The 15,323-nt window shown below is 48.0% G+C and overlaps 5 protein-coding genes across 6 annotated transcripts; 1 reads left to right on the top strand and 4 right to left on the bottom strand.

Moving 5' to 3' along the window:
* Positions 1-55: 55 nt before the first annotated feature.
* On the bottom strand, positions 56-2,516 carry LOC6587649 (oligopeptidase A). The gene is made up of 2 exons (XM_026984443.1): positions 2,330-2,516; positions 56-2,261 (listed from the first exon to the last, which is right to left on the bottom strand). The coding sequence occupies exons 1-2, from the start codon at positions 2,431-2,433 to the stop codon at positions 173-175; spliced, it is 2,193 nt and encodes a 730-aa protein (XP_026840244.1). The 5' UTR covers positions 2,434-2,516; the 3' UTR covers positions 56-172.
* Positions 2,517-3,062: 546 nt separating this feature from the next.
* Positions 3,063-4,517, bottom strand: LOC6587288 (inactive non-canonical poly(A) RNA polymerase protein Trf4-2). Its single transcript, XM_002013883.2, has one exon. It carries the CDS (start codon positions 4,401-4,403, stop codon positions 3,201-3,203), a length of 1,203 nt encoding a protein of 400 aa, XP_002013919.1. The 5' UTR covers positions 4,404-4,517; the 3' UTR covers positions 3,063-3,200.
* A 714-nt stretch (positions 4,518-5,231) lies between these two features.
* Positions 5,232-7,698, bottom strand: LOC6587512. Its single transcript, XM_002013882.2, has 4 exons — positions 7,621-7,698; positions 6,225-7,556; positions 6,095-6,169; positions 5,232-6,027 (listed from the first exon to the last, which is right to left on the bottom strand). Exons 1-4 carry the CDS (start codon positions 7,634-7,636, stop codon positions 5,372-5,374), a joined length of 2,079 nt encoding a protein of 692 aa, XP_002013918.1. The 5' UTR covers positions 7,637-7,698; the 3' UTR covers positions 5,232-5,371.
* A 485-nt stretch (positions 7,699-8,183) lies between these two features.
* Positions 8,184-12,202, bottom strand: LOC6587329 (ankyrin repeat and sterile alpha motif domain-containing protein 1B). Of its 2 annotated transcripts, none has more exons than XM_002013881.2 (9): positions 12,103-12,202; positions 11,634-11,761; positions 10,765-11,558; positions 10,552-10,705; positions 9,919-10,235; positions 8,987-9,816; positions 8,692-8,928; positions 8,507-8,638; positions 8,184-8,451 (listed from the first exon to the last, which is right to left on the bottom strand). In XM_002013881.2, exons 2-9 carry the CDS (start codon positions 11,735-11,737, stop codon positions 8,350-8,352), a joined length of 2,670 nt encoding a protein of 889 aa, XP_002013917.1. In that variant the 5' UTR covers positions 11,738-11,761; positions 12,103-12,202; the 3' UTR covers positions 8,184-8,349. The 2 variants fall into 2 exon arrangements, with proteins under 2 accessions (XP_002013917.1, XP_026851112.1); XM_026995311.1 differs by having other exon boundaries at positions 9,919-10,196.
* Positions 12,203-12,770: 568 nt separating this feature from the next.
* Positions 12,771-15,321, top strand: LOC6587521 (TBC1 domain family member 5). Its single transcript, XM_002013880.2, has 6 exons — positions 12,771-13,620; positions 13,679-13,775; positions 13,835-13,977; positions 14,053-14,195; positions 14,248-14,597; positions 14,666-15,321. Exons 1-6 carry the CDS (start codon positions 12,878-12,880, stop codon positions 15,182-15,184), a joined length of 1,995 nt encoding a protein of 664 aa, XP_002013916.1. The 5' UTR covers positions 12,771-12,877; the 3' UTR covers positions 15,185-15,321.
* The last annotated feature ends 2 nt before the right edge of the window (positions 15,322-15,323 follow it).

Below are 15,323 nucleotides of genomic sequence, written 5' to 3'. Positions count from 1 at the left end.
ACCTGAACACCTGTCCGATAAGATCCACAGGCGCACCTGCACCTGCCGACTGACTCATTATCACTTTATCCATCGATTAGGCGGTGTCAAGTGTTATCAACTAAAACTAAACTACACAGAAGATAACAGGGCTGCCGCGGGTCAGGCAGCCGCACTCGCCGCGCATTGTTCATCAATTATTTTCGGTGGTCTGCGATGGAGCGAATATGTCCAGAGACTTGAGTAGGGCCTCCACCGAGGGATCGCGTCCCAGGAAGCGGCGGAACACCTCTGCTGTTGGCACCGAGCCGCCGGAACTGAGGAATGTCTGCTTGTATCGCTTGCCCACGGCCGCATAGTTCTCGTCGCTGCGTTGCGCCGCAAAGCTGCTCGAGATGTCGGCGGCAATCATCTTGGAATACAAATGACTGAATTGGGCGGCTGCCCAGTCGCCGGAGAATATGTCAGTCATGGAGCAGGGGTGGGCATCCTTCTTGTCCAGCGGCATGCAGTGGTAGACGGGCCAGAGTTTGCGCACGATGTCCAGCCAAAAGGCATTGGAGCGATGCAGCTCCAAATCGAGGTCGGCTAGATATAGCTCCTGGCAGAGCTGATACCCGCCCAACTGGGTCTTCAGCAGCGGCATCTTCTGGGACAGGGCAGCGTCGATGGGCTCGTCGCTGGCATAGTGGCCGGAGAGACTGCGCAGGACGGTGGGATCGTCGAGGAAATTGCTCATCACATAGCCGGACACTTGCGACGCGTCCCACTCGATGTTGGAGAGACCGGCCAGGTCGCTGTAGCCAGCCTGGGTGAGCAGATGCTGCAGTCCGCTGCCAAAGGTCTTGAACATCATCTGCAGGTCGTCGTAGCTGAGGAGCGGCACCTTGCCCTGCACAGGATCAGCAAAATTGAAGATCAGAGCGCAGAGGGGCGTGAGACCGGCTGACTTATTGCTGTTCCGTATGCCCACCATCCAGCCATTGTTCCGACCGAAACGGTGCTCCTTGGAGAAGCAGTCGACATAGAAGCCACCCACGGGAGTCGAACCGTTGCTTACGTCCCCGTCGAAAACGTCGTAGAACTTGACGGCCGGATGCCAGACCTCAGCCTTAGGGTGCTCCACAATGCGGATGTTGAACAGCTTCTCGCTGAGCGAAAAGAGCCCCGAAATGACGCGCGGCAGGGGGAAGAACTCGCTCAGCTTCTCCTCCTGCAGATTGTGCTCGGCCACCAGCTGCTTGCGTCTCCAGTAGCTCACATCGTAGGCATCCAGCTTGTAATCGCAGCCGCTGTCCTTGGCAAATTGTTGCAGCTTCTCGAGTTCCACGCTTTGTGCGGGACCCGCGAATTTCAGAAGCTTGGCGAAGATCTGCTTCAGATTGTCGATACTGCCGACCATTTTTGTCTGCATGGACATGTCCGCGTATGTGGGGTAGTCGAGAAGGTTGGCCTGCCGGTGGCGCAGGCCGCGGATCTTCTCCAAGTGCGTGCTATTCTCCAGGGCCTTGTCCTGCTGCGCCGATGCCTTCACGACATTGGCCCGCCACACGTTCCAGCGCTGCAGACGCTCCGGACAGTACTTGAGGAAGCCCTCGACTATCTGCGGCTGCAGCGTCACCTTCCAGGGGCCCTCCAGCGGCTGGCTGGGATCGCGCGCCGTAGCCTCCAGCAATGCGGGTGGAAAATCACGCACCAGCTGGAAATCGTTCACGGCATGGCCGAACGAGTGCACGGCCATGGTGACCTTGTTCTTGTAGCTGGCTCGCTCGCGACCCAGCTGCGTCAGCAGCTCCTTGAGCCCGTCCTGCGAGTCCTTGCTCAGCATCAGGCCATTCAGCTTGCCCTCCAGCAAGTACTTCTGACGCATTCGCTGCTCACTCACTCCAGCGGCGGCCACTCCATCCTGCTGAAGCAGCGCATTGTAGACAGTCTTGTTGCAGTACTTGGCGGCGCGTGCGTTGCGCGCCCGTTCGTGTATGTTCATGTACGACTTCGTGGGGATCAGCGTACTGTTGCCCAAGTAGAGGGCCTTGGCCACGCCCCAGGTCGTCTCCAGAGGTCCGGTGACTGCATCAAGCTCCCCGAAAATGGCCGCACTGTCGATCCGCTTGCCACTCTTAATTTCCTGCTCCAGAGCCTTGACAGACTTCTCGACGGCCGACGCCTGCTGTCCGATGGCTCCCAAGCACATCTCTATGGTTATGTCACTGAATGCAGGCAGTCCATCCGGCTTCAGCACGCCTTCGCCCAAGTGCCCTTCCTCGCCGATTTCGGGTACACTAAAGCGCGGGGTAAGAAGAGGTCGTTTCAGTATTTGGGGACTACTATTATAGAACTAAATACTTACAGCACGATGTAGCCCGGCCGGCAATGTGAGGTGTGCAACAGACTGCGCTGAGCGGCCTGCGCTGGGCAGAGGAACAAGCGACGCTGTCGCAAAATGTTCATCATGTTCACTTATGCAATTATTCAGCTAGATATTTACAAATCCTAAATGCGTATTCCCGAATTTATAACAAAAAAAAAAACGCTGGGGCCCAGGCGTAGAGTGTCAAACAGTGTGACCGCGGATTAGTCGTTAAAATATACCGTCTCATTTTAAAAATATACCGTAAATATACTCTTAGCCATGCCCACATAATTTTATCCAATTAATGAACCTATTTCTAATTGATTGGCTTAATTTAAACACTTGTTTTTGTTGTATTTCTATATACCTTTGAAAATTAAGTTTAATAGACTAATGAAGTTGGCAAAAATATACCATTATATACCGTAAATATACCGTCGGTTCAATTTTGACCTCAACAAAGACAGAAAAGTATTCAGTTGACAGCTGCCAAGGCTGCCATTGCCGCCGATAAGCAATAGAGATGGTAAAGTGGATTTTTATAAATGTCCTTATGACACTAGACTAGTATGCCTAGATTAAAAGTGGCTATCTACTGGCGAATATCCGGTGAAGAAATTTGTGGATATCTACGTTTAGTTTTTAATTTAGATTAAGCTAAATTTATTTAATTGCCAATCAGTTTTGAGTTTTTAATTTTTTATTTTTTACTTTTTTTTTATATGCCGAGCATAAGATATACACAAAGAAAATTGAAATACGAATTATATAAACTAGAATTAAAATCAAACTGTAAATTAGCTTACAAAGTAATCCAACTTAGAGTTCATAACGGATGCAATTAAAAGAACATACATAAATTAAATTTTTAACATTCTAACATATTTGGAGCATTCGCGTTGCCGTCAGTCGATTCGCCCTCCGATGTGGACGTAGTACAAGGCTTCGAATCATTATACTGTGAGCTGCGTCGCCGCTTCAATATTTTTCCGGGAGACGGCGGCGATGGTGGGGGGCCAGAAGAGCTGCCGGAACTAACCAGATGACGGAAATTGTAGTGTACCCAATCGCGGTAATTGATCACCTGCTGGGGGACTTCTACTATGCTATCCAGGATGGGCCCAGTTATCCTTGTCGGGTCAAGGTCCACCAGGCGGGATAGCTTCTGGAAAGCAGCTTCGAACATTTTCATTACACCCAAGGCTGCGTACGAGCTGCGTCCAATGTCGTTTGATGGTGTGATCGGGTCCTGAATACTTAAAAATGACTGCCAGTTATAGTTCCCCATGGTAGATCTCAGTTGTTCCTTCGTCTCACAGCCTCCCTTGCCGGTTACCGAAATCGCGTACTTGTTGAAGTCAAATTTGCGGCCATAGTACTCCAGGAACTTGAGCAGCAATATCCCCAGCCTGTTGTTATTGTTGTACTTTAGGTTGTTTTGCGATTGGTGCTGGAGAAAGCCGATGCACATGAGGGTAATGCCGTAGGAGGAAATGCCTCCCGAGCGATAGACATCGTTCAATCCATGCATAGCCAGGAACTGCTTCAGGACCATAACTAGCTTTGGCAAATCGGGAAACTCGTGAATTAAGTCCTTGATCAGCTCGGCTGCCTTCACGCCGGATCCCACATTGAAGCTAATATCGAATTTGATTTGCGACACGCGCTCCGTGAACTTGACCACGGGGACTGCAGCTGTGTCCACCACGTTGACTGTTTGCGGATCCGCGACTCCGCGTGCCACAAGCTCACTCTCCAGCTCGTACAGTGGAGGATTGTACCAGTAGCTCCTACGGTTCTCGACGACCAGATCAATGTCCGAAAGCGGCAAATTCAGCCCGGTGCGAAAGGAGCCAAACACTTCGACACTGGCTCCTGGCCATATGGAGACCAGCATATCTTCGATGCAACGCACTGCTTCGGCGCGCAGATAGAATTCCGTCGCTGTGGATTGGATAAAGTTGTAGAAACGTTCTATTTCCAAATGCAGCAGACTGAGCGCCGGAGTCCCATTGCCGTATAAGTTGTTGGCTAAGCGCCAAGGCTTCGCTGGATTCTCCGCGTCACACATGACAGATAGAGGTCCTTATTCTGCCACCAAAATCCAAGCCGTCTTCCAGAAATGTTATACTACTTATCCACCTGCTTGTTGTTTTCACCAATTTTTTTTATACGAATCGAAGCCGAAGCAGCGAAACGGCAACAGAATGAGAAAGAGATGCAGATAGGAAAAGGGGAAAAAAATGCCGGCACCGTTATATAGGGATGCCAACTGCCTCGATTTTGATGCTGGACTGTGAACAAAAATTGCGCGAAATGAATGGAAACCCTATGATATTATGTAGTAGAAAAATATATCCTGAATATCTGTAAAGATTTTAGAAACAATCAGAAAGGGCTGCTGCGACAACGCGTAGAAAAAAATGTGTTTGCACTGTGTTCTTAATTGTCATTCTAGTTTTTTCTAGAAAAATATACATATATCCATTGATTTATAAATAATAACGAGGGGAAACTATCGCTGTTCGTAAAAGGGACGAATTGCTTTGTAAGATAATACAGAGAGGTGCGATTTCCCAGCAATCTCTCTAAATTTTGCTCGTACTTAACATGAGGAGGAATTTTTTAAATACACTTATAACAGTGTGATATTACAGGAGTTTGGATACAAAATTAAGTTGAACACTCTTTTGGGTGTTCCACACAACCAAATTCACCATAAATCAAGTACATCCCTACTCTCTTTGAGTACCGGGCATAGCTAAAAATTTACTAGCTAAAGCACGATTGTGCAGTGAATAGTGCAAATGCCAGATCACGAATTAGAAGCCACGCATAAACGTGGAAGCGATGACTGCAAGGAGAATTGCAAGACAAGGAATTCAAAAAACAAAGACAATTAAAAGAGAAAATTAAAAACTTTAATGAATTTGTTAGCAGCATGTTAAAGCCCCGCATTTCAAGGAACCGGAAAGATAAATCATATATGTATGTGTGCGTATTGTATGTGTAAAAGTAATTGAACAGTTAAATGTAAGATTATTCCTCCTCCAAGTGCCGACGATGCTGCATCTGTAGCTCAAAGCGACGATTTAAGCGCACTCCCCGTATGAAATCTCCGGTCTTCTCCTTTGGGGCACTGGAGCTCTTGTACATTTCCATGTGTCGTTGGCGTCTCTCTGCCACTTTATCCTTAAACGCGGTTGGCTTCTGCACTGTAGTCGGAGCAAATGTACTGGTTGCCGTAAATTTCTTGACCGCGGATGTTGATAAATTGAATGGTGGCTTCACCACTATGTTGCTGCCACTCTTCAAAGGCAACCGGCTTTGTGGCGGCTGCTTTACCTCAGCGGCTGGACGGAGCTCAGGTAACTGCATTTTGAATGTGCATTCAGGCTGCTTGGTTACTGTCGGGTTGATGGCCCAATCAATTTTCTTGAGAGCCCGTGGTCGGGAACGATCGCCAGACGCCAATTCACTGGAACTTGGCATCTTCTTCACGGATGATCCAGCTGCCTGTTTTGGCTTCAATCCTGAGCTAATCAACTCCTTGGCGCGCAATTCCTTGCGATTGAGGTGGTCCACCAAATTCTCCATCGTGGAAAATTGCTTCTGATGAATGGCTGCAAAGTTTGGAAGCTTTGTTCGCTTCGTCACCTTGCACGGTGTGAGCACTTTGTTATTCTTAAAGAATTCTGAAAAAGAGAGCATATATTGTTGTATTTATTGGATAGGCGAAAGGAAGTGATCGGTTGCCCTTACTTGGCGGGGGAATCCTGCTCCCCTTCGAGCGGCTCTCGTCCACAGACTTTGAGCGCTTGCGACGGCTTGTGACATCTGGAATTAGTTTTATAAGCATATGACATAAATGATTGCAAATATTCCAACTTACTGCTGGTGTTCAGACCCTCCCAGCGCTTATCAATGTCATGGACATGAGTGACTTCAATGGGACTACGGAACGAGACCGTTCTCGATTTGATATCTTCCCAAGTGGTGGCTGAATTTGAGCGTCGTTTCTTAATTTCTTTGCTTCCTAATTGGGTGCCATGATCCGATGCCGCCACCGTCTTGGCGGATTTACGCGTCTGGGACCTATAAGGTGTAGGGAATCGATACCCCTTGGAACTTTTGGGACCTGATGGTGTTGTGTTCGTCGCGAATTTAGTTAAATTCAAAAGTGTCTGGTCAAGATTGTCCTCCGTTGTTAAAACAACTTTAATCGAGGGCTTCACCGACGTACGGGATTGCTCCGATTTGGGTACTACTGCATCTGTGATAACATTTTGTTCGTCACTCTTTCTTTCATCAGCGTCGAAGGTCGTGTTGAGCACAGATTTATTTGGATCGGCAAGATCGTCATCGTCGAGCATAATCAGAGATGGCATTTCGCATTCAAAGTCATCTACCGCTGATTCATGTTCGAATTGGTCCATAGGCTCAAGTGGACACAATCCCAGGTCATCCAATGTTGCATTATGGACGCCCTGTGCAGGTTGTTCAGTTGACACCACCTTTATTTCCTCTTTTTCATCGTTATCGGTCAGTGGGATCAAGCCCAGGTCCTTCACGTCCATCAGAATTGGCTGTTTGGTTGATACCATGGCCTCCTCATCGGTTTCATCGGCTGTGATGTGTTCCACTCCGAATGAAACTAAGCATTGTTCATCGTCATCACCCAGGTCTGAATCTTTTTTCTCGGTGTTAGTATCCTCTTGTATGGTTTCAGTGGAGGTCTTATCACCATCTATATCTGAGGATGGCTCGACAACAACACCTAGTTTGACGACTTCGTCGTCTTTCTCTAACGCAGCGGTATTGACCTTACTAGAAGCGCGTTTGGACTTACGACTGCGCTTACAAGAATTGCGGCCCACTTCTGCGGCAGTCCACTTCTGAGTATGTTGCTCCTCAGCATTCTCGTCCAATTCGACTACTTTGCTTCTTATTTCCTTGCTGGCAGAACGTAGCATAATATCGTCATAGTCGATCGCCGGTCGCACACTCTTACGCGCACTGCGTCTCGGCGTTTCATTTGCCAGATGCTGTCTACTTGTTGGTGTTTTGGGAGGATCTCGACTGGTTGGCGACTCCAATTCAGCGATAGCTTTATTTTTCTTACGACCGTGGCGAGTTTTCATTGCCAATGGTGTATCTTGGTGTACAGCACTTTGTTTGGTATGTGGCGTCGGCGGCAGGACGCTCAAATCATCCTGATGCAGGTCTAGGAATTGTAAATGCACGATATACACTTCATGGAAAATACGTTTGTTCAACTTTCAGCTTACCAATGATCGATTCCATTCCGAATTTTGTATAATATTTATAATGAAACAGCACAATAACAAGAAAATGCCAAACAATCTTCCCGGGCTGTACGTTTATTTCAAAGCGTTAGAGATGTGTAACGAGTGTGACTTTTCGATAACATAGACGGTCCGACCCTCACAAAATATACCGTCTAATTTTAAAATTATACCGTAAATATACTGACGAATTGAAGTTATATTATATATATTCCTCAATTTTGATATTCCGCCGAATATTACTAGCTAGATAGATCTCTCAGCCCTGCCCACATAATTTTATCCAATTATTTTAAATAATTTTGACTTTTCCTGTTACGGCTATCGATACTACCGACTGGTGACGAGAGGTGCTCGAACTGAAAGGAGTTGGCATTTTATGACCGATACATAGCGAAAGCAACAATGGCAACGATTTCTCGATTGTTTCAGTTGAATTCAAATAAACTAAAATACATAAATGAAATAAACTTTGATAAATTTAACCACTGAACCCACTTGTATTGAAGAGTGTTTTTATTATTAATCAAAATGAAGAACAGGGATAATTTTATAATAAATTTATTTAAAAACATTAACCGAATACTTTAACATGTGAGCTGCCTCATGTGAAATAAAGCTAGCATCGAGATGGCATCAACGACTAGCAAATGAAATGCAATTCAATAAATATAATATGCTCCTATGATCCATTTGTGGCACTTTTGTAGATTAGCACTCTTCGATTATGGGAGTGGTCTGCCTGCTCAGGGCTAGCTGGTAGGCTACCTCAAAAGCTTGTCCCAAAGTCAAAATAATTTCCTTAGCCAGCTCCTGTAGGTTAAAATAAGTTAAGAAGCCGGAAATAGGGAATTGGTATTCTACGAACCAAATTATCGACCATAAAGACATGGCAATAATGCAGATCCTGCTCTTTGGTTATATATGCAAAGTACCGCAAATCTTCAGTGTCTTGGCAGACGCAATTGATATTCTCAATGTCATGGGAGCAGAGGGCAGTCTATCGAAGAATGGATAGTTGAATAATTTAGGGATAAGATATTCTGTTCTTACCTTTTTCTCATGATCCATAAATTTAACACCGATGCATGAAACTGCAATATCCACGTTGTGACGCGTCTGCAGATTGGCAGCCTTCAGATATTTTGTGGAAGTTGTGCAATTCTCGAGAAGACTAAAGTCACTGACGCTCGCGGCTGATTTCATGTTCTCATCGATCTTCAGCTTCTGAATGGACTTGCGCGTAGACAGTGTGCCCTGCAATTGCCTTATAACCGTCGATCCGAGATACTAGAAGCAAAATCTGATTTAAAAAAACTGCACCCAATAGATTTTCAGACAAACATACAAACAGGGAGTACCGTATTTCGCCGTAGATAAGGGTGTACGGCGAGTGACACCAGTGGGAGGCGGAACTCTGGCTCTTGCCCAGTAGGAGTTCTGCCGGATTGCGTATGTGTAGAGAGTATCGTGGGTCATCAGCGGGCAAGCTCTGGGGTTCGTCGACCTCCTCCTGCTCCTGCTCCTCGGTATCTTGATCGTATTCTGTAGATACTTCATTTCCGATGTTCTCAAAGATGGTATCAATCTCAGCCCAGACACGAGAGGCGCTGAAATCCTCCCCCAATGCAGAGTATCGCTGCTTGGACAGACTGCGGCGATGGTTCAGGGCATGTACAGACCTCACCATGCTAGGCGAACGTAGAAATTCGCGCTCCCGTGGCACTGAGCCTCGCCCATCAGTGGTGTCTGCAGCTAAATTCAACGTAGATCCCTTGAAAAGACCCGCGAACGGAATATCGCCTACAAATTCCTCCACATGATCCGAACTGAAGGAGTTCGTGGTGCGTGCCGATTCACTTGATTCCAAGGCGCTGTCCCTTCGCAGTGTCACGGGCATTATATAGTTCAATATCGTGTGCTCCGCCTCCGTAACCGTGGGCGGCGGATAATCTGGAGTGGGCGAATGACGAACCGTTCGCAATTTGCTGCCGCTGCTGTTGTTGTTGCTGTCCACAACTGCGGTTTTCGCCGGCGCTCCGTTGCTCCCTTCTTCTATCACCACGAGGTTCGCATAGTCATTGGATTTGCCATTTATGTGTGCACGTGGCATCGGAGTCGGGGGAGATGGTAGCGACATTTCCACATAAGAAGCCACAGCCTGTTGTCGTGCTCCAGCTGTAAAGGAAAAGTCATTAAAAATAGATCTTTGAACAACCAACTAGTCACTCTCCGAATCAATTGCTTTTCCTGCTGTTAATTGGTTTCTTTTGTACTTACAATTACTGCTTGTGCTGGCTGAGTTATTGTCATCACTGGCGGAACCATTTTTCAACAGATTGATGTACTCGTAGGATCGCGACGGCACAGAGGCACTGGAGATGTCGCCGAACGTCTGGAAGCTAGGCAGATGGGGCTGCTTGTAGACAGGCTTGTATGACTCCCAATGATTCCTGCTGTCGTCCTGGATTGTGTGGACATCGTTGAACGATTTCTGCAGTGTGATTGGCTTCATGGCCAGATAATTTTCCGGCAGCTTGGTATACACGTCCAGCGAGCTTAAAGAGTGCGAAAGTCCGTTGGCTTGATCTTGGTTTCTATAGGGGAGCGGTGGGGCGAATGGGGTTATGGAAGAAAGACCATTAAGACCAGACCGGTTAATTGAAGAGTGTGTGGAGCAATCGATTCTGACGATGATGGTAGTGGGCGTGGGCGTGAGTGTGTGGGTGCAAGAGTTGGGATGAGTGCAGTGCGTTTTCCGAATGACATGAGCTGCAGAGCAAGGGGTTAATTAAGGTCACGACATTAAAAGACACATTACGAGTGAGAACGACAAACAGCAGTGAGAATGTGTTGGTTGGTATGGGCGTGCGTGCCACAAGACATGGTTAGGGCACTGGTGCTGGGGCTTACTTCCTCTGCCTCGCCGAATCGCGCAGCTTGGACAGCTTCTGGCGCTGCGAGTTCTTTTCAAACAAGCGCTTCGGCAGCGACTGGGTGCTATTCTCCACGATCAAATCATCAGCAACCATCCGAGTCTGCTGTGCCATCGCCTGGTTGGTGAAATCTGAAAGAAATGGTATCCGTTAGAAGCTTTGAAATGTCCAAGGCGTGGCCTCCTCCCACCATTGATGACACCCACAATGTCGTATGTGACGTGAGGGGGATAGTCCGAGAGTATATCCAGGGCAGTGCGCCCGTTGCCATCTGTGGCGTATACAAAAATGCCGGCCTTTAGCAGGGTGACCACCACAGACTTTTTGCCGCACAGCGCCGCCTCGTGAAGGGCGCTGCCCGCATGCGTGAGTATGTTGACATCAACGCCCGCCGCCAGCAGCGTCTCCACCACCTTTTTGTGTCCATTCCGACTGGCCAGATGCAGACATGTGTGCGTAAAAATATGCTTCGTGGGCGACGTTGCATACGGACTGGAGTCGGAGTATCCCATCAGCTCAGACAGATCCCTCTCATCCTCTCTCTTATATGGCAGTATAAGATCTGGATAGACCCGCAATAGCGTTTGTACCACCTGCAATCGTCCAAATTGGGCGGCCAGATCCAGAGCCGTCTGGAAGCTATTGTTGCGTATTGCCGGATCAGCACCGTAGGAGAGTAGGATGGCCACGACGGCGTTGTGACCATGCTGGGCCCCCGAATGCAGTGGGGTCTCGTTCTCGATCGTTTGGGCATTGGGATTGGCACCATTGGGGCTGTGCATTAGCAGCATTTTCACGATTTCCTGGTGGCCAGCCCAAGCGGCAAGAAATAGCGGTGTGGAGCCACGAATATCTGGCACATCCAGCTTGGCATTGTGGGACAGAAGCAGGCGGACAATAGTCCCATGCCCGTTGAGGCAGGCATGGTGCAGTGATGTGTATCCATTCACATCTTGGCAATTGATGCTGGGACTGCGGCGAAAGCTGAAATATGAGATCCACTCCACACTACATTTAGTACATAAACTCAATTGAAAATACTTTGTTTGGCTGACTCACCTCGACAAAGGCCCGTGACGTTTGGATGAAAGATCCAGCAACTTGTCGACTGTTCGGATGTCGCCACTTCTTGCTGCCGTCAGCAAATGCTCATCCTTGCCCATGGGAGCTGCGCTGTGTTTAGATTACTAGAGAAAAATAAAAGAGCGAAGAGCGCACATGTTAGTGTCTTGTTCTACATTGAAAGGAATGAGATCATCGCAAGAAAAATATTGAGCAGCCCAGCCCCAAATTAGGTGGCAGGCAGAATCAGCTGTTTGTTCGCCCTTACTGTAAACAGAGAACCTGTCGATTACTTGGCATACATATACACACATACATATACCCATGGTTTGGAATGTGTGTATGTGTGTTTGTTGATTTTAGGGTCTGCGCTCCACTCCGCCTCTTCCAAGGTCATCAAACGGCATTGGGACAATCAATTAGAGTGCGTTTCCACTAAATATAGATTTTCTCAATTATTATTTACCGACTGACTATGTCCGAGTCCAGTTTTAATGTGCGCTGCCATCAACGACTCACTTATTGTCCCCAACGATAATAAATCATTCGCGGATTGGGGATCAATTGTATTTACGTGGAACCGATCTACCCTAAACCCCAGTGTTGTATAACTTTTAAATGGAGCAGTGCTGTCATTTCAGCTTATTTTAAGCTAGATAGCTTAAGCTAGACGCTTTAAGCTTATTTTATATATTATATTGCACATGGTGTGCAGTGGCTACGCAATGTGCCATTTGACCCCACAAAATCGTACTGCTGCTTTTCACTAAAAACCTATTGTGTCCAATGCAAGCATGGCACAAACTAACAAAATGCTTTTTGTTAGAAAGTCCTCAAAAACAGAGGGGCAGAAGACAGAACTTGGCCCGTACATTACTGATCAGTCGGCCATAACATAATGAAGTGGAAAAAATCAATGACGTGGTTTAATTACAAACTAAAAACAAAATATCAATATAATTCAATTATTAATTATTTTGATGTGTTTTTATGATTAGCTTATTTTTAAGTTTTTTTTTAATTTTTAGCTTATTCTAGCTTATTTATTCTTCAATCTAGCTAATGGCGACTCCCGAAATCTGGCAACACTGGACCTACATATGTGTTATTAAATTCGAGGACCTAATCAGATTATTTTGGTAAAAAACCCCTCTTATTGGACGTTCGTATGTGTTGGAGGCGTTGATATGGCAACAAGAAGGGCGTGCGTATTCATTTAGTGCCAGCTCCAGCAACAAGCGATGACCGTGCGCGGCATAGAAGCAATCAAATTGAACATACCGAAGGCAAAGGGCGACGCAGCAGCCATCAAAACAAACATTCGCGAGGAGAGAGGTCAAGCCATTGAACCTGGACCCGACGAAGCCAGCGGCAGCACAATGACCTCTGTGGAACGGTATAGACTGGAGTGGACGCAGCTGCTGGAGAATCTTGATGAGAACCCGGAGACCCTGCGACTGGCCGCATTTAATGGCGACCTGAAGATGTCCAAGTTTCGCAGCGTCTACTGGGCGCTGCTCCTGCGCGTCCTCAATGCGGAGCATAGGAGCTGGCACACCCAGCGCCTACAGCAGCGCAGTAGATACGAGAAGTTCCGGGTGGACTATGTGCGCAATCCCCACGAGCTGGCAGTGTCCGACGACGACCCCTTGTCGCAGTCAACGAAAAGCGTTTGGAACCAGTACTTCAGCGACCAAGAGCTGTTCGCGGTGATACGGCAGGACGTAGTGCGCACCTTCCCCGGCGTTGACTTCTTCCGCAAAGCGCTCGTCCAGAACGCCATGGTCAATATCCTGTTCTACTACGCCCGCGAGCATCCCTACATGTGCTACCGCCAGGGCATGCATGAGATACTGGCCCCCATTATCTTTGTGATCTACAGCGATCACCAGTCGCTGCTGCACTTCAGCGAGATCGCCAAGACTGACATAAACGAGACCTTGTTGAACGTCCTCGATCCTGGCTACCTGGAGGCGGACACATAGTACGTCGTCTGCCATTGCCCACCCGCCATTAGTTTAATCTGTTCCCATGTGTTGCAGCTCCATTTTCTCGCGTCTCATGGCCTCCGTGGAGTCGTACTATCGAGTATCGAATCTCGTTTCCACTCCTGACGGCCACATTGAGCAGCTAAACGAGGTGCGTCGTAGCTGCAGGCTGCAGATGCAAGACAAAAGAATCTTATCGCTCTCTTTCAGGCCTCCAGCGATAAGGAGCAGCAAACCGAGGTGGAGGTTATCAGCCAGCTCAACCGTATACGGGACAAAATACTGGCCAAGCAGGACCAGCACTTGCACCATTATCTGCTGAAAATGGAAATACCGCTGCACATATTTGGAATGTAAGCTTAAATTCGAGACATCCCATCGTCATATATAATAATATATACCCGTTCGTACATTAATGATCTCTACAGTCGCTGGCTACGCCTTCTATTCGGACGGGAGTTCATGTTGTTGGACCTGCTGCTGCTGTGGGATGCCATTTTCGCGGATAGCGACCGCTTCGACTTGCCCAACTACATTCTGGTGGCCATGCTGGTGCACATACGAGATAAGCGTGGGTATTTCCCGGCGTCTGGGTGCTCTTGTAATTACCCGTTTGATTGCAGTGCTGCTCAGTGACTACACTACGTCGCTGACTTATCTCATGCGATACCCGGGCAACGTTGACGTCAACTTAGTGCTGCGCCATGCTCTCTTCATGCTCAATCCCAAGCAGTTCGACTACCCAGCGAACGCCTTCACCTGTGTGTCCTTTGCCAACAATCTTCCAGCCCCGCCAGCTGGCGGGCCATCCGCACGCCAGCAACGCCTGCGTACAATCTCGGAAACATCATCCAGTGGCAGTCAAGTCGATCGCCAGATCACCTACATGCAGGAGCGCAATGCTGCCGATTCCTCTGCTCTGGCCAAGCTGCAAGATGCCCACCGCGTTGCCATGGATGGATACCTGGAAAATGTAAGTGACTGCCCTCGTATCCACCTTACGATCTCGACATTATCCCCGATCCTATGACGTTTTCCCAGAGCCCAGAGCTGCTGCGTCTGGAGTTGAAGAATGCCCAGACTGTAATCAAAATCGCTAGAAGCAAACTGCAAAATTACCTGCGAACTGTGCGCCAGCATGTAGCGCCCAGGCAGGGCAATGAAGAGCTGAGCCGCACGCTCGACGGAATCGAGGAGCTTTGTAGTTTTCTCGACGTGAAATTCATGTTTCCACTGCACACGCGCTCGGCGCCAATCGACCAGGCACTGGAGGCTAACGAACAAAAGCAGCTGAACAAGACCAGTGCCAAGACAAAACAGGAAGTAGCCAGAGCCTCGCCGTCCCCCTCACCCACTCCCACGCCTGCGGCCGTCTCCAGTAGTTACGAAATGCCGGAAAATGCATTCATGCACAGCTCGATGCGTCGTCTGTTGGGCGAAATGCGGGAAATTGAGTTGTCGACGATAACAAGCGACGAGAAGCCAGGAACAGTTGTCCAGAATGGTCTTCCGGCGGCGGAACCCCAGCAGCGGCACCTCCCAATCACCGATCTGCGGTGATCTGATCATATTGACTGAACAAAATATTATATTAGGTGCAGCAGCCACCTAGTGGCTGCCAAGTGAACGAACAGGTACTATACTTTTGGAGTCTGCTAATGAAATAAAACGATACAATTTTGAAGTTTTTAATCTAAGA

Source organism: Drosophila persimilis, unplaced genomic scaffold (assembly GCF_003286085.1).
Source record: "Drosophila persimilis strain 14011-0111.01,24,50 unplaced genomic scaffold, DperRS2 tig00000000-arrow-pilon, whole genome shotgun sequence".
Classification (NCBI taxonomy): domain Eukaryota; kingdom Metazoa; phylum Arthropoda; class Insecta; order Diptera; family Drosophilidae; genus Drosophila; species Drosophila persimilis.
This window is presented reverse-complemented; position numbering and strand designations above follow the sequence as displayed.